The sequence below is a fragment of the Antedon mediterranea genome, chromosome 8 (assembly GCF_964355755.1).
Source record: "Antedon mediterranea chromosome 8, ecAntMedi1.1, whole genome shotgun sequence".
Taxonomy (NCBI): Eukaryota; Metazoa; Echinodermata; class Crinoidea; order Comatulida; family Antedonidae; genus Antedon; species Antedon mediterranea.
In genome coordinates, this window is record NC_092677.1 from 19,306,686 (window position 1) to 19,326,202 (window position 19,517).

General features: G+C 32.9%; 1 protein-coding gene across 2 annotated transcripts in view; it reads right to left on the bottom strand.

The window, feature by feature from the left end:
* Positions 1–22: 22 nt before the first annotated feature.
* The window catches only part of LOC140057290 (engulfment and cell motility protein 2-like), a 58,009-nt gene continuing 38,514 nt past the window's right edge, over positions 23–19,517 (bottom strand). For both annotated transcript variants that reach the window (XM_072102880.1, XM_072102879.1), the window contains exons 16-20: positions 7,810–7,922; positions 4,452–4,556; positions 4,037–4,110; positions 3,811–3,891; positions 23–3,026 (exon numbers count right to left, since the gene is read on the bottom strand). In XM_072102880.1, coding sequence (XP_071958981.1) covers positions 2,826–3,026; positions 3,811–3,891; positions 4,037–4,110; positions 4,452–4,556; positions 7,810–7,922 — 574 coding nt within the window. In that variant the 3' untranslated portion in view covers positions 23–2,825. The remainder of the gene's footprint in view (positions 3,027–3,810; positions 3,892–4,036; positions 4,111–4,451; positions 4,557–7,809; positions 7,923–19,517) is intronic.

A 19,517-nucleotide genomic window follows, 5' to 3' on the forward strand; every position in this document is an offset into this window, starting at 1 on the left:
AATGAAAAGTAGATAAACGGAATAAAACTAAAATAATTAATGTACCCTAAACACAAAACATAAAATAATTATTGAAATTATTATATAAAGGTAAAAAAATACTTTACATACCAGTATTTAAAAAATATTAGTGTGCATTTGTGAATACAAGCATAAAATTAGCACCAATATTTAAAAATGTAGAAATGATTAACATGGTTAATATTTAAACAAATCCAAAAACTTCATCTTTAAATGAAAAATATATATAAATATTACGTTATCACTACTGTTTTAAATCATACTTTAATTAAACTTCTGCAATACACTGTTGTTGTTTTTTTTAAAGTGGAAATACTCTGTAAACTAAGGTTATCAATATTGTAATCAATTCTAATTATTTATTAATTCTAATTATTGCAAAAAAAAACAATTACATACAAAACAACAGGAACTAAGAGAGTAGACAGGAGCCTTTAACAAACGTTCCTTACACTCAAAGTAACACCAATAAAATATAACAATTTCAATAAAGAAACTATATAGATACAAATAAAATACAAAAATAACATTGATACAGTGCTTTCATCTTTTCCCCACCTTCTTTTGATTTCTAGGACATTTCTATTGAATGAATAAACAAAGATAATGGTTTGCTCAATCAAACCATAAAAAACATTCTGGTTTTTGTGAAAACACAAATACTATTAAACACTTTAAACATTAATTTATTTGTATTATTCATTGAATGCAGAGGACACCATAGTGCATTACTGTTGAGTCAACTTCAGAGAACAAAACAGGACACACAGACTGACAATTTTTAAATTCATTAAAAAAATTTAAAAAGAGATAATTTCAATTTCAAAAAACCAGTGCCAGACTCCAGAAAAGGTTAGTACAATATTGTCAATGCTTTTAAAAACAGCAGAACAATTTTACACAGACATTCACAAGTACAATGAAAAACATATTTGTACACACAGAAAATCTGTAATCACGATTAGATTCCTTAAACTACAGTATTATTATCATCATTAATATCATCATCTTTATTCTAAGGCCAAAAATGTTATATTGCCCAAACCCAAACTTGCTAAAATTTAAGAAAATCTAGGGTTGCATTTTTTCTTACAATTAAAAACAATACAGCGTAGAGTCTAGTCCAGTGTTCCGCAAACTTGTTACTGCGTTTCCTAAAATATGGTTCATGGGACAAAACCCCAGCCATAATTTGTACAAAAAATGTACAATACCATTGAACAATGTAATGAAGCAAATATGAAATTCCACCATGTCAATTTTAGGAATAATTTTTTTTTTTTTAGGGTATAAAATAGGTGACCATGACGACAAGCATAAATTTTCCTTTTATAATGTGCACATCATCATTTTCAAAAGCGGAGAAAGAAAGTAAATGTATACTTAAAAAGTATACTGTTTGTCTGCTAACCCTTTCACTGCGCAGCATTAGTCCCACCTACATGTGCAATATTTATGTGTGAAAAAAGTGATTTTAATAAATGGCAAAACAATACTAAATGAGATAATGTAATTATTTTTGTGGTGTGTGGGGGGCAAAAGGTTGGTCTATGGTTATCAGTAAAAAAAAAAAATTTGCATATTAATGGCATCATGTGACATCATTACAGCTATTTGGAATTCCTGTTTTTTGTCAATTTAATGATAAAAACTATTTTTTCTATAAGAAATTCTTATGGAATATGGGTTTCCCTCTTTTTTATGAAGATATGTATATATAATAAATAAAAATATCGAAAATATTTTTATCGTTTTATAAAAAATGTTGCATAAATCAAAGTTTTGGGTCAAAATCGTAGATTATTCTATAACAATTATTTCAGATTGTTTTTTTCTGTGCGAATTACGATGAACACGACATTGCCCTATTGCAGTGGGTAAAATTTGGTAACTGGAGGATGTTTTTGCGCCATTATAGCTAATAATACAACTTTCCAAGGTCGAAATGGTTATAACGTGCAATAGCTATTCCCCAGAGAGCATAACTTGAAACTGCAATTTCAAGACGATATTAACATATAGAGGGCACATATTGTGATTAAAAATAGTTGTAATTGCAAATTTCTTAAAAGTTTAGCAAAAAATTAAAGAGGGTGCTATATATTATATTCAAATATGATTAAAGAATTGTATTTCCCATAACCGGTAATACCGTGTATACGTAGTTCAATGACATTTGTTTATTCCGGGTATACACAGAGAAGGTGTTAATGACAAAAATATACTAATTCTCTTTTTTTGTAATAAAATGTGATGGATAGATAAGGAATATACAGTATATGAGATATTGATATATTAACAATTTTTAAAAACAATATTTAAACATTTGTATCTTTCCCAGGTAAGGTTGATTGACAAATATTATAGGGGCAGGGGTTGGGTGTCATGCCAGTCAGATTCTACCTTACATGATCACTATAGTAATGCACATTACCAATGACCGAAATTCATGGATGATGAAACAAGGATGTCAGATTTTTACTAGAAATTGTGCATTTTTATAAAAACAAAGGCAAGAAACTTTATCCGTGCATATTTTAGCATTTGATTTGTTTACTAAACATCATTGGTTTTTTTCTTCAATCTTTCAAGCCGCCTGCAGCTCATAGTTTATGGAAGGTCGGCATAGTCTACTTTAATCTACATCATTTTCCTAACTGTCTACAACACCCAGCCTATTTTGTTTTACCTGAAATTGAGATTTTGTAGTGTTTTTTTTAGCAACAATTCATATTTATTCAAAACCAACTAAAAAAATGACCACTTTTCAATAGATGATACTTTAGGCATTAGTAACTTATCTGTTATTCAAATCTGAAGTGAAAGTTAAGGTTGCTTGGGGGTGGAGGAATAATGGGCTGTTCAGTGGGAATGGTAATATTAGTTGTGTCCAGTAGTCTAAGTTTCATCTCCATGGTGAGTAGGGTTTCTAAGTCTGTCTGGGTTTGATGACTTGTCATTTCTTTACCAATTAAAGTATTGATGCCATCTATCCACAAATCAAACTGCAATAAAAGATGTCACAATGTATCACTGGCAGTATGAACATAAACATGTTTCTGATTTCACAGTATGCAATATCAGTTGCTCTACTTAAAGATGGGCTCCTGAAATAAAATTTATAATCTTTTACTTAATGCAAGAACAAGGTTGTATAATTAAATTAAACATCTGGCTTGAAAATTTTCAGTGGTGAAATGTTGACTGCTCAAGTTTCAATTCTCAATTTCCAGAGTCCAGATCAATTGGCATATTTTGTTTTTGTTTTTCCCTGCAAAAAGTTTTCTGGTAGATGTCCTCTGAATTCAGGGGACATCCCTATTAAGGGGACATCCCTATTCAGGGGACATCCCTATTAAGGGGACATCCCTATTAAGGGGACATCCCTATTAAGGGGACATCCCTATTAAGGGGACATCCCTATTCAGGGGACATCCCTATTAAGGGGACATCCCTATTAAGGGGACAATTTGTTAGGTCCAGAAGGTTTCCTCTTAATATGGGTTCTACTGCATACAGTAAAATAAAATTTTTATAAATATTTACATTTTAATGATCTTTTTTCCGAAAAATAATCTCATTTTCAAAGGAAATTTTCAGACAAAATATACAGCAGTTAAGGCATATTTCAAATTCCCCAATCATAAAAAACACAATTATATTGAATTATGTTGTCATAAATGTTATTTTCCCCGCACCATGACTTGACAAGATGATACAATGTCAGAAATATATTTATTGGATCCCTCCTTAGACTTCAACATTTAAGCCAATATTGATTGTACTTACAGAAGGTTGGTTGATAAAAAAGAAGTCAAGCGAGTTATCAGGATCGTAGATAATTGAACAACATGTATTTACAGTAGTACCCTAAAAAAAGAAATTATGAACATATAGTACTTTTTTTTTCCAATAAATTGACTTGAACTAACACTAACTTGACTAAAGATAGAGTAACATGAACATGCCAATGAAATGTTTGAATTTCCTAGAAATCTAAATAAATCTTTCTTACCCTTCTATTCTTCAATTCCTTTGCAAAGTAACATTCTTTTCCAACATTTAAAGTTTGTATGTCGGCTACCAATACTGAAATGAAGAAATTTTAATTTTAAAAACTATTTTTGGGGTCAAAAATTATATAATAAAATATGATTTCACTCATTATTAGACTTTATTAAATAGTATTTATCGATTTAATAAAGTCTAATAATTGACAAAAATTATAGAACCAAAGTTATTAACCATTGTATACTTCATTAAATATTATGAAAGTGTCAAATACGGTTCAGTGGTCTATTACCCACTATGTAAACTAGAAGTCATGGGTTGGAATCCATTTGTTCCAGTTCCAAAATAAATTTCCATCATCTGCTTACTTGGTAATATTGTATAGCAATATATCTAGTAGATTAAAAATAACTTTTTACTTTTGTTCTGAAGAGGATCATCAATGCTGGGAACGACACCATCTTCAGTGTCACCATACTGAAGTACCTTGTTGTTAGGGGAAAGACGACAGTACCAGAATTTACCTGAAATTAATTAAATAGTTTTTTTACTTTTATACTTTTAAACCTATGTTGAAAATTGATTTTATAGAATACAAAATAATAATGCGTAGGGCTGACAGAGGTCTGTCTAAGGTGACAATTTAGTCAAAATCTTTTTAGTAGTTTGTAATACAAGTCAAGACTTTTTATAAAATGGGAGTTAGGGAAAACATTTTGTTTTGCTGTACTGTGCATAATAAAGAGCTAGGCCTAAATAGCGTACTCCATGTTTGTTTTCAAAACACAGTATATAATAATGTTTTGCTGTTTGATTTTTGTGTGTTGTCCATATTTATATATCATGTAATACAATACTTTTAGCTTTTCCTGCTTTTTCTGTTATTTTATAACAAAGTAAAAAGTAAAGTTAAAACACGCCGGCCATCGTTACAACACATTTTTGTTCACATAAACGTAAATTCCCCATCACCTGGTTCACAGGTTTTTGATTTTTCCTTGAAGGCTTACCAAATACTAAATGACCCTAGAAGTATATAAAACAAAAGTGGTCTACACTACCGTGCTACTAATCTAGTAGAGACCCTTCCGATAGGGGGGGGGGGGGGGCATTCGTATATGTATATAAAAAAGTAAAACCTTGGTAAACAATTCGCAATTTCAGATTGAAATTGGAACTCCAAGTAAAAGAGAGATTGATTGTGTAGTACACTTAGACATTTATTTATATTAGGGCGCTATAGAGAACCTTACATCATGTCAAGAAAAAGTGCACGTGTATATCATGTTGCAAAATTGAAAGTGTTTTCTGTGTTACCTGATGGATGTGGTTCTTTAAACAAAAACAAAATTTTTTTTTCTCAGAATGTATTGTTTTGTATGAAGATATTAGGGTGAATAACTGCTAGTTGGCAGTTTGACAGTATACAGTATTTTACAATTGTAAAGTCACATTTATTCATAAAAACAAGGTTATAAGACTAAAATGAAAATACGCTAGATTTATATTTATTTTTATTATTAATATGTTGTAGTTCATTTTATTAATATGAAAAATGACAATTTACGTTACAATCTTTATTTAGTTGATATTAGTGAAAGTCAGACCAGGACAAAATTCCAGAGACTTCGAGAAATGGTCAGAAGAATTAAGCATGCAAAATCGATCGCAATCTATGTTTTGTGATATATTACGGGTCAGAATTCAGGCTGAAAAGTATTTCATTGGCTGGTAATTATTATAAATATCTTTTTCTTCTGATTGTAAAAAAACAAAATATTAATTTACAAACAATGGTTACAATAATCACATGGCTAATAAACTCTAATTTATTGGAACGATTGTGGGTGTGGGTAATATTTTTACGCTCACATTGTTGTGTATTTATATATTGTCAGTGGAAGATTGGACAATACAATGTCTCTTAACAAATCTTTGCTCTGTTGTTCTATAGTTAAAACTGGTTAAATGTGTTAATCTGTAAGAATTGGGATAGGTCACAAATCTTCGGTGAGTTGCCGAGATGTATGATATTGTTATTAATCATTACACCTTTCGATTAGAATTAATGTTTGTGATATTACTATTAATGATATGTACCACAGTTATGTGGCATTTATACTAGCTTAAAGTCTAAACTGTTTATGTATAACATTCGTATATCAAATGCATACTGCATAGCTGTGCTGTGTGTCGATCTAGCATGTTCGCCATCTCGATTGCTCTGTCTGGTTGCCATGACATCACTCATGAATCTATATATAAATTTACGTAAGGGCAAAATTTGGTAAATCGCGCGTTATTTCTAGAATGTTTATTTGATGGTATATAAAGTTGGTTAGAATCTCGGTACTGATTTAAACCACCTGATGTAACCCTGTTTACTAATTAAATTTAAAACGAATTTAGGTTCAACGATTTGCCCCAAATAGGGGTGTTTTCCAATCGTGGTATACACTGTCTAATGGATGTCCTCATGAAAAATACCTGCACACAATAATACGAGGATACTTCGCATTTTCCTATCTCCTCCTACAATAATTGTTTTTAATAGCTGAAAACCGGTTGAACAGCTCGAGTACAGCATCATAATGTTGAAGACAGGCCGATTTTCTTTAAAAAATACTATTTTGATAGATTTACTGTACGATACAAATGTATTGATTTGCAATGAATGGAACATTCCAATCTCTGAGACTGTTGTAGGTAAATTTATGAGCCTTTTGATTTAAAACAAGTAGGTAAATGTATGGGCCCTTGGAGAATAAAAATACTTTGACAATATTGTATACTGTACGTATTACTATTAACCATTTTTGGTCGCCATTTGAATCGAAATTGTCTTACTGTGAATGTGGTTTCTGTATAGATATATAAACAAAATATAAAAAGAACATTTATTACCGTGACTGTGGGAGATTACTGACAGTTGCTTCTCAATGTTTGTATTAATTAATAATTATAAAAAATATAAACGTCGTAGTGGTGTATCGTTACATGTACTTTACTATTTCAATCGACTATAACAGGGACAGTTTTATAAGTAAGTATTATAAAGCATAAATGTTTTACTGTGTTTAGTGGTATTATTGATAGGCCTATAAAACATTTAAAACAATATTTCGTTACTGAGTGGATAGAGAATATATTTAAAAATTGTTCTTCCCATCCTCTTCCCCATCCCTCAATTCTAATGTTATACACAAAACACAAATTGGGTTTGTTTAAATGAGTTCAAATAAAAAAATTGGACTCATTTTTAAGACAAGGCCTAATTCCCAGGGTGCTAATTTTACATAAATCATCATGTGTATTTATTCGTTTCTGTAAACGACAATATACTATAGTCCTGCGGTACGTACATTTTTTACGCTGAACTTACTGTGTATTCGAGAACCATCTAGTATGAATAAAGTTAACTGAACTCAGTGTGAGAAAACTCAATTTAGTTTATGTAAATCATTAGAATAAAAAGTTCAGTGAAAATTAATCATTATTTAATATTAATGCTATATCATGGATGCAGTTACACTTTTAAATAGTACTGTATTTCTAAAATGTATTATTATGTTCATTGTTTTAGTGAATCGTACTTTGTATTTCACTACACATTACTACGAATAGTTATCAATACAATTGTTTAATTGAACGTGTGTGATTGATTCCGTTAGTGGCACCCTTCGCTGATTCCTAATACTTAATACAGATTGGCTAATCCTACTACATACATTCATGATTACGAAAACTATGTATGAAAAATAAAATTACAGATATTACCTGTGCTGCGCCCTCTAGCAATTTTTGGAAACTGCATTCCCTCTTTAAGGAAGTTAAGGCGTTGCCTTTTAATGACATCTAAGATTTCTGGTTTTATCTTTTCTCTTAATGCTCTGAAAATAAAAATAACTCAACTTTTACTTTAATATTTTAACAGTGAATAAAAAAATGGTAAATTACGCATGTGATGGTAAAAATGTTAAGAGTGCTTGTCACCAAAAATCAGACATGTTCGTAATTTAGTGGCAAGGGTCAAAATTTCGAATTGGCTCATATTTTGCACATTGGTAGACCTTGATGTAAGTAAACCTGATGTGTAGTTTGTTTGGTAAAATATCGCTTAGTTTTCGAGAAAATCGAAAATAACGATTTTCGGCCAATTTTGTTAATTTTTGGTGTATAATTTATATTAAGTTTAACAGCCTCTGGAAACCAAATTTTGCAACGTAGCGTTTTAATATTTTACACTTACGTTAACTAGCATCTTGACAATAATTTAGTAAAGTTTCAAAAAATTTAATGAAATTCTAATATTTTTACTAATTAATTACTAATTAGCATATATAAAACTCTTAAAAAGTAGGGTAAAAACAAACGCGTTTTTTTTCATGTGCGACGAATTTTTTTTTAATAAAAAAATCGTCAATCTACTGTTTAGATACTAATATTTATGAATCAAGTAAAAACAATTTGGGGAAACTATTTTCCGCTCCGCGCCAGAGCCACAAAGTTGTAAGAAATTCAAAGATTTTATCTGTCGGCAAGATCAATCAGATGTACCTATTGTTCTCTATTTACAGATTTAAGGTAAATTTTACTACGAACTTTACTTTACAAACTTTAAAGGTAAACTGAAAGGTCCTGAATAATTTGGAATTACGTTTTAATATAAAAACATCTAAAAATAAATTTCTAGTCAAATTTAAATGACTGACCCATGAAATTAAGCAATTACTATCTGAGCTCAATATTATAACTCGCTTAGCTTCATCACCTGTTATATTTTCCACTAGGTGAATTTATTCTTATTATTATTATAATATAATAATAATAATATTATTATTTTTTGCACTATACACGCGCATGCGCAGTTTATTTTTATCAACAAAGTGTTCCCTTTGACGTGCGCGTATACGCAAAAATGTTTGATTTGCGCGAATAATTTCGCCTAGTGGAAAACAGGCTATATAACATAATGTTCTTATCTTCTCATATAGGGAGTATTCGCACAAGCATGTTAACGCTATTTTCCATGCTCCGCCCACTTTGTAAACAACTTGCTGTGCATGCGCAAGCATTACGAAAAACTTTAGTTACGTGCGTCGAGAACCTTATTTTTAAAAAATAGCGTAAATGAAAACGTTAACCAAAACATGATTAAACATGCCTGGCTAGGCTTAGTCTCTATTAAAACCCATGATTTGTTTTAATACGTGTGGCGTATGTTGCGTGCGCTACACATGCGTTGCGTTCTACACTTCCCGTCGAAGCGCGAAATCAAAACGAGCAAGTACGTTAACGCAAATGTTCACTGAACTCTGTTGTTATGCAAATGAGTAGAATGGTGACATCCGATAACGTTCATGTGCTCGTGCGAAATTTCCTAATAATTCGTAGCCTAAACAATAAATTGTTTGTCAACTTGTAAACCATTGTTTCATCCCTTCGCTTTATTAAAAATTTACAGAATCGTCCCACATATTAAATTGTTATTTTAAAGAATTCTTACAGACATAGTTTTACCTTATTTTTTACCTTATGAGTGAGTGAGTGGCCGAGCGGTTAAGACAGTGGAACCGTAATTAAGTAGCCATAACATCGGCAAGGGTTCGAGGCTCACTCGCTCCATGGTTCTGGTGGTAGAACGAGACTTCTCGGATAAGGACTATAAACCGTAGGTCCAGTGTACACATAGCTCATGCGCACTTTAAAGAACCTAGTACATCTTTCAAGACGAGTAGGGGGTTACTCCGGTGTACTAGTCCACACAAACACAGCCACTGTCACACACAGCCACTGTGCAAATTGGGACTGGGCCGTTTTAGAGGTGTTTACCACCTGTTGGTCCAGATCCTTCACTAACTGAGTTAGTGAGAAGTCGAATAAATAAATAAAAAACCTTCATTGCTACCTTAATCACTCGAGCAACTGCACATGGAAACCATCTTTCCCAGCAAATCAATGTATTGCTTCTTGCGCTTTATGGTTATATCTGTGTTATCAAGTTCAAGAGAAGTACACATTTCTTGCAACATTGGCAAAGAGAATCTGGAGAGTTTTTCTTGAGCTTTCAGTTCACAAATATTATGCTTTCAAACATTATTGGATGCTGCAAGCCTATTGTGTCCAGTACGGTTTGCGACAAAAGTTGAATTTCTCTTTCCTTTTCCGTTTTTGAATCGTCTCCATTTTCTTCGACTTCGTCACCATCTTCATTACTATCGTAATCATCATCTTCGTCATCATCATCATCATCATGAACGGCTGCATCTGTCCTCCTTTTTTTAGCCAAGTGTGAGAAAAAACTTGCAATCTGCTGTTAAAAAATCAGTCTTGCTACTAAATAGATGTGAACCATCGCTGTGCCTGGCCGATCTCATCTCTCGTGAGACATCACATGGATCAGCTTTCTGTCCCGTCTGCTCTCCAGCGTCAAAAACATCAATAAGGTAGGTTTTCTGTGGTACAGAAAATCGGGTTTTTTTTGCAGAGGACTTTAACGCCCAGCCCATTTGCAGTTTGGGGCCAATGTCAAACCGTGGCAAATCGTTGGTTCTTGTTGGTTCTGGATTTTTAGAAGTACCCTCTTCTAGTTGTGTTGATTAATTTCATTGCCCTGTCATAAAGTGTTTCATGTTCTAGTGCGTTCTTGTGATTTTCATAATCTAAGTGTTTCTCTAGGTAAGAGTACCTCTGATATGACCTAATGCAACCTTGTTCGCGACAAAAGAACAGTTTGCTGAGGGTGCCAGGACTTTCTTCTCTTTCTATTTGTTCGTCGTCATTTATATCAGCTTGTTCTTCATGAGATGTCTTGGCTTGTATTCTTGCTTTTACTGCAATAGATGATACTTGATTTATTTTAATCAGACGTTGTATCTTGGTTATGAATTAAATTGGGTAGCTTCGAAGGCACACAGAATTTACTCAAAAGTAGATTTTGTCCTGCACCAACACCATACGCCATCCACACCTTCATGGACCTGCTTCCATACTCTATGTTGTTGATTTGACTCACGCCTTTATTTCTATTTCCCTGCTGCACAAATAGTACCACTCACTATCGATGCCCGTAAACCTAAACATGTATCTGTGTGCAGCGATTTCCTTCTGGCATGCTTGTAAAGGTAGGACTTCAGTGCTCTGTTTGCGGTCTTTTCTATCAAATCCACGTCACAAGCTCCGCCGACAACCGATTTAAAAGAACATGAAATCTCCATTTTGTTTGAACTTAAAGCCATCAGACAATAATTATATATAAGAATTATTTTCAACACGTCTTTACATTGTAAGACATAAACTAAAATGGATAACAAATCTGTTCCGTTGTCAACGTCAATGAAGATCGTTATCTATCGAATATACGCAGTAAAGTGTTTTGTCTACTGTGGCTAATGTTTTGAAACATTCTCGTTGAGTAAGTTCGACCAGGTTCGACAAACAGGAAAACGATAACAAGTTAAAAACAATTTATTTTTCAGTTTTATCCTATAAACTACGAGAGGATGGAATAATTTATAATAATGTGGTTTGACAAAGAATAAGCGAGTGATTTTTAGTTAATTGCTTAATTTCGTATATTGGTTAGTAATTGAAATGTTACCAGAAACGTATTTTTAGTTTGTGTTTAAATTGCAACTTATTTCAAAATTTATCTTTCAGTTTGTTTCTCGTAATAAAAGTTTGGCTTAATTCGACTTAGATTGCTAAATAGAGAACAATAGGTACATCTGATTGATCTTGCCGACAGATAAAATCTTTGAATTTCTTATAACTTTGTGGCTCTGGCGCGGAGCGCAAAATAGTTTCCCCAATTTTTTTTTACTTGATTCATAAATATTAGTATCTAAACTTTAGATTGATGACTTTTTTATTTTACAAAAATTCGTCGCACATGAAAAAAAAAACGTTTGTTTTTACCCTACTTTTTAAGAGTTTTATATATGCTAATTAGTAATTAATTAGTCAAAATCTTAAAATTTCATCAAATTTTTTTAAACTTTACTAAATTATTGTCAAGATGCTAGTTAACGTAACTGTAAAATATTAAAATGCTAGGTTGCTACGTTTGGCTTCCAGAGGCTGTTAAACTTAATGTAAATTATACACCAAAAATTAACAAAATTGGCCGAAAATCGTTATTTTTCGATTTTCTCGAAAACTAAGCGATATTTTACCAAACAGTCTACACATCAGGTTTACTTACATCAAGGTCTACCAATGTGCAAAATATGAGCCAATTCGAAATTTTGACCCTTGCCACCTAATGTTTGATTTTTAGTGACTGGCTCTCTTAAATTTGTAACTTAAAAACTGGTAATATCTGAGTTAATGTTATGTAGATTATTCATTGTACTGAATGTGATAGCACCATCACTCTTGATAAACAGTCTTTTTGCATGATTACATGGTCAAGAGATATAATCTGTAAAGGTTATGATACCCCAACACGTAATACATTATTCTTTATATAACACACCTAAGTAGATCATTGCCATTTAATTGCAGGATTGTGGGTGCGGATATTCAATAAATATCCTAGCTAGTGTAGTAATTCATTTATCAATGTTCATCACCTTACAAGATAGGTTTTTATTTATTTCACAAGCATCCAACAGTGAGTACAAACTCGCCAATCACAGGATGGATAAGTTATTTAAGTTATAATCCATCTCAGACCTGTCAACCATGAGAAATTTGGAAGATTGAGCTTTTGAGTGCCAAAGGCACAAACTCTGTCTCGGACCAGAGGGACGCCAAAGACCCCTCCCTGTGGAAGCTTTCGCTTCAATGGTGTCACATATGTTCTGTTAATATGCTAATTATATTTGTTTGTTATTTGCTAATTATGCAAACTATGTTACGCTCGGTGAATTAATAAAACAGTTGAATTAAAAGAACCGTGTTGAAGAGTCGCACTTGTAATAATTACACTTGTAAAAGTTGTTGATCATGATGCCCAACCCCTTGAACAGTTGAAATATAGGGTGCATAGTCTAGACGAAATATTGCCCATGAGTAAAGCAAGAATTGAAAAAGCAATACGAGCTACACAGGCAGATCTAACATGCAAAAACGGGTGGCCTAAACATAGATGGAGTGCACTGGAGAAAGTTAGGCAGTATTGGCATCTTCGTGATGAGATACATGAAATTGATGGTCTTGTGTTTTTAGGTGAGAAGTTGATTGTTCCTACCAAATGAGAGCAGATATGCTGAATAAAATTCATGAAAGTCACTATGAGATGGAGAAGTGTAAGGCGAGGGCCAGGTCTATTATGTATTGGCCAGGTATGACCAACGATATAGAATCAGCAGTGTCAAGATGCCCTGTTTGTGTAAAGTTCATGCGTAGAAATCAACGGTAGCCGATGATTCCACATAAAGTTCCTATGAGATCATGGGCTAAGCTGGGCGCGGATATATTTACATTCGCTGGCAGAGATCATCTTATTGTAGTTGACTATTTTTCCAAATACCCTGAAGTAGTTACACTCACTAGCAAAACGGCTGGAGCGATCATCAAAAAATTGAAATCCATATTCTCAAGACATGGCATCCCTGAAACATTAATGACTCATAACATGCCGTTTGCTAGCTACGAGTTCAAATAGTTTGCTAACCAGTGGGGGTTCGCTTTAGTGACGTCCAGTCCGACATATGCCAGAAGTAATGGGCAAGTTGAACGTTTCGTCCAAACCATTAAGCAACTCAATGATCAGGGAAGTGATTTTTATCTTGCTCTACTAGACTATCGTGATACACCAATTGCAGGGTTGAATTGTTCTCCTGCTCAGTTGTTGATGAGCAGAAAGTTAAGGTCAACACTTCCAGTCACACATACATTGCTGCAACTACAAGTTAGAGCTAGAGATTACCTTCAGTCATGACAAAATATTATGATCGTGGTACACGTGTATTGACAAAATTAAGAAAAGGGGACAATGTGAGAATATTGAAAGGACGGCAATGGGAACCTGCTGTTGTGGCTAAGGAACATGAGCTACCCCGTTCATATGTTTGATGACCGAAGATGGAACGTCGTACAGACGGAATCGACAACATTTATTAAACACTCAACAACCGGATACTTTGCAGAAGGGTGTACCAACTTTGCAGAAGGTACCAGATGTGATCGTGTTAGTCGTCCACCGGATCGATTGGATTATAAATAAATGTATCAATAGTTAACTTCATTTTATGTTTATTTTGCAGATATCATGTTTATTTTTCAAACCATCCTAATAATAATGTATGAACATATGAATGTGATCTAATAATAATGTATGAACATATGAATGTGATCTAAGAAACAATTTATGTTTTAAGAAAAGTATTATTATTTATTATGAGAAATGTGATATATTGTGTCTAATTTACTTTTGATATTGATTTTAAAAAAAAGAAGAAAACTTTAGAAATTTATTTTGTTAGAAAAGGGAAGATGTCACATACAGTATGTTCTGTTAATATGCTAATTATATTTGTTTGTTATTTGCTAATTATGCAAACTACGTTACGCTCGGTGAATTAATAAAACAGTTGAATTAAAAGAACCATCTTGACGAGTCGCACTTGTAATAAATGGCATCTAATCAATAATAATCAGTTTAAGTAGCTTAAACAATTTCCTTAGTAAATAGAAAATGTGGCATAATATAAACAGTAACATTCAAAATGGCACTGGATCAGAACATTTTTGGAGAGTGATAATGTACTAATTTAGACCGAAAAAGCACATAAATTAACTTTAGCTTGTTTCTATAATTTTAATTAATTGTAATGGGAACAACTATACAAGACATGTATATCAGTTTTAGGCTAGATAAACATGCTGTTGACATAATTCACAGTAGGTGTATTACAAAAAAGTAATGAATGTTTTATATTCATACAATGGGGCAAATAATTTCATTTCGATCATCTTTCACCTCATGAAATTATTTGCCCTATTGCACAAAAACATTCATTATTTGTATAATCAACCGTACACGGTAGAAGTAATTCTTCCTGGTTTCAACTAAGTTGACCGTTTGTGGCGATAGCCATTTTAGTTTTTACTCGGGGTACCCGAGTCGAGGACTTACTCATTTTCTCCTCCTCCATCTGGACACTATTGAGTAAAAAGTGCGATTTTTAAAGTACTACTCCTCCATTATTAGTTGTAGTATTGAGCTGGGATTTGGCATGAATATACTACAGGGACATGTCCTCAAAGCTATAGAGCCGGATTTTTAATTTTTTGTTAATTAATTTGTTTAATTAAGAAGCCACAATGTGTGACACACACCACAGCGTTATGTAGTTATATGGTTATATGCGGCTTCTTGGCGTAGTGGTTATCACGTTTGCTTAACACGCAGAAGGTACCTGGTTCGAGCCCGGACGAAACCTTTTTTTTTAAACTTTATGGTGAAAAGTACTGTATACGCAATATGATAATTATACACAGTATATCTTATTTTTATTATTTTTTTAAATACTTATTTTGTGTAATCGGTAATTATCACTTTTACACATGTTTATTTTTCTTTGTGCTTATTACCATATTTATTTGTAATTTAAATGGATTAAAAAACTTTCTGTAACCCACATTTTTAGTGTAAGTGGGTTTCGTAGTGTAGTGATTGTCAAGTCTGCTTAACACGCAGAAGGTCCCGGTTAGAGCCCTGGCGAAACCTATTTTTCTTTAACTTTAACTGTATACGTCTGTATACAGCTTCTTTCTCTGTACCCCGAGTATTGCACATTCGTGCTTTTTTGTTAATTAATTTGTTTAATTAGGAAGCCACAATGTGTGACACACACCACAGCGCTATGTAGTTATATGCGGCTTGTTGGCGTAGTGGTTATCACGTTTACTTAAAAACACGCAGAAGGTACCTGGTTCGAGCCCGGGCGAAACCTTTTTTTTTTAACTTTATGGTGAAAAGTAGTGTATAAGATAAGATAAGATAACTTTTATTGATCCTCAAAAAGGAAATTCATTGCTCATCATAATAACAAAGAACACACAATAAAAACAAATATAGCATAAAACCATTCTTATAAAAACATCTAAAAAATTACAAGATACAATTATCTTCTTGACTTCCTGTTGTACTAGATGATACCGGAGGGAATAAAGGATTTAGCAAATCGATTTGTTTTCACACTGAGGAGCCTCAATCTACCACTTGGATTAAGTTGGTCTATGATTACTTTGTGGAGAGGATGAGAGGCATCCGACTCAATGCGTTCGAAATCTTTCTGGAGGTGTTCTAGGTGCACATCGGTAAAGGAAGGCAGTTCCAGACCAATCATTTTACCAGCCCGACGGATGAAAGTTTCAAGGCGTCCCTTACACAATATGATAATTATACACAGTATATCTTATTTTTATTATTTTTTTAAATATTTATTTTGTGTAATCGGTAAATACTCCTCCCTTTCGTTGTAGTATTGAGCTCGGATTTAGCATGAATATACTACAGGGACATGTCCTCAAAGCTATAGAGCCGGATTTTTTAATTTCATACCGGATGCAGCCATATCACGTCTCGAAGATGGTACCGTATAGCCGTATTTGGTAGCGCGGTTATTGATGTGTATGTTACGTTACATCCGGTCTTTACGTCATTACAGCTTCTTTCGCTGTACCCCGAGTATTGCACATTCGTGCTTGTTTGTTTATTTTCGGACCGCGCGTGTGAAGGTACAGTAGTTAGCAAAATAAAAATTATACTGCAAATTAATAAAGATCAAATTAAATATATTCATAAAGTATATTGTGAGGAATAGTATATAAAATTACATCGGGAGAACTGATAAGAGCTTTTGTTTGAAATCGAGAGAAGCAGAGTTGTTGAGTAAGCTGGCAGGAATAACTGTGGGCTATCTGTGTCCCATTAGGACCATGGGATACGTCGGTCTATAATGTCTTCCTTCTTAGGCCGAAACGGCCTACTTTGTTGCGGAAATTAGATGATTAAACTAAATAATGTATTAATTATACCAATTAGGATGGTATTTATTTGAATAAACGCCCAACACCTCCCCAATAAAACATCAATTAAAATAATAATAATAAACCATCTAATAAACACCCATCCACATTTTTACACACAATTTTGTATTATATTTATAACACAATTATACTATTTGTAGTAGAATTCATCGGACTGTTAGCTAAAATTTACCAAGCATTTGATTTCGAATATCAAGCATTTCAATACTGGTAACCGACCGAAACTGTCCCAGCAAGAACGTCCTTCTAAAACATTTTTACCAGAGTCATTATCATTCCAAGAACCATCATCTACACTTCCTAGAGAGGAAGTCTAGTTTGCATAATGAATGTTATAATAAGATTTTAGCATTATATAATTCTTGTTTTATTTATGTGTTTAATTGTATAGTAGATTTTTAGCTTAAATCTTTTATATGTGGTTTTATTTAATCATCTTTATTATTATTACACATGTGCTTTAAAGGTATTAATGTAAATTTAAAGATACTAGATGGCACGCTCGCTTCGCTCGCGTACCATCTAGGGGTGCTCACAGATGGTTCTCGAATACAGTAGAATCCACGGACGGGGACTTTTTTGGGACACTAAACAAAAACGGAAGTGTCCCCCTAATTGGGGTATTCAGAAATAGAGACAACAAAACCAATACTGGATTCCATAAAGGACAATTAATTTATGTGGATTAAAGAAATTAGGGAGAAATGGAAATGTATGTACGGGAATTGGGCGGCGGCACGTGGTGGTGGTGATGGAACCGCAGTAATAAAGTTGATTGTATTTATATTATAAGAACCAAACTAAATAAATAGACCTAGACATTCTGCGAAATGGAAATCGGAAATTCAAGCTCCTATTCAGTGAAAAATTAAACTGTAGTCTACCTAAATATTTAGGGCAAATCATCGGTTGTGGTGTTGAACTTCCTGTAAACATTTGTGTGAACCAAACTGGGTCGAATTTCTGTCATGAGTACTGATTTGTTGGCCTGTGATTTATGACGCCCAAGGGATCTATCTAGACTTATTTTTTAGAATAATGTACGTACCTGTCAGATACAATTGTCTTGTGTCGTATAATAAATAAGTACTGTAATAGTTACTGAAGTTACTATTACAATCTCGTCAATGAAAACACGAAAATGTATATGCACTTACTTATGAAAACGTATACAGTATTATACTCAGTTATTGAAACAGTAGGTTTAAAAAAGTTTCGTTTGTCTGTAAAATGATGTAATCAAGCTGTTTACATGAGTCTTAATTTATAAGCACATCAATAATAAAATAGTTTATCTATCCTGTAATTGGCGAGATTATGGTCGCTGTTGAATGAAATAAAGCCAATCGGTATCATATTTGTACAGAAACGTTTTCGCGGCCGAAGGGTGTAACCTAAATTCGTTGTATTATCGTCAAGAACTAACTGTAACTAAACTTACATAGAAAGTAAGGTATCATAAATTTGGCCTTAGCACTCGGGGGAGTGGCTAAGATGAAGTCCGTGGGACTACTAAATATAAATTGTAATGAACCTCGAGGGACATAAATAGGAATATTTCATGTTTCATTATCAATGTATAATAAATAAAAACTGTTTACCGATTCAAATAATAGAAATTGGTTTTTAACATTTTCCGAACCTATTGCAAGTTTATTCTCAAAGGGCCCATATATTTACCTACCGTATGTGTTAAACCAAGGGCTCATAAATTTACCTACAGTACTTGTGTTAAACCAAACTGGATGTTCCATTCATCGCAAATCAATACATTTGTATAATCGTATATTAAATCTATCAAAATAGTATTTTTTAAAGAAAATCGGCCTGTCTTCAACATTATGATGGTGTACTCTAGCAATCTATCAAAATAGTATTTTTTAAAGAAAATCGGCCTGTCTTCAACATTATGATGGTGTACTCTAGCTGTTCAACCGGTTTTCAGCTATTAAAAACAATTATCGTAGGAGGAGATAGGAAAATGCGAAGCCTCCTCGCTATGTAACATTAGGGTTGAGGGATGGGAAAGCGGATAGGTACAAAGAGGAACAATTTTTAAATATATTCTTTATCCACTGAGTAACGAAATATTTTGTTCATGTTTTATAGGCCTATAAATAATATACCTCTAAATACAGTAGGCCTAAAACATTTGCGATTTAATACTTTGTTAAAACTGTCACTGTCATAATCGATTGAAATATTAAAGTACATGTCACGATACACCACTACGACGTTTATATTTTTGGTAATTATTAATTAATACAAACGTTGAGAAGGAACTGTCAGTATAAAGTTTATTTGTATATCTAACAGTAGAGCCTATCCACAGTCTCAGTAATAAAGTTTATTTGTATATATTTTTATATTACATCTAACAGTACGAACATTCACAGTAAGAAATGTTCGATTCAAATGAAAAATAGTTAATAGGTATTTACAGTATTGTCAAAGTATTGCAAGTTTATTCTCAAAGGGCCCAT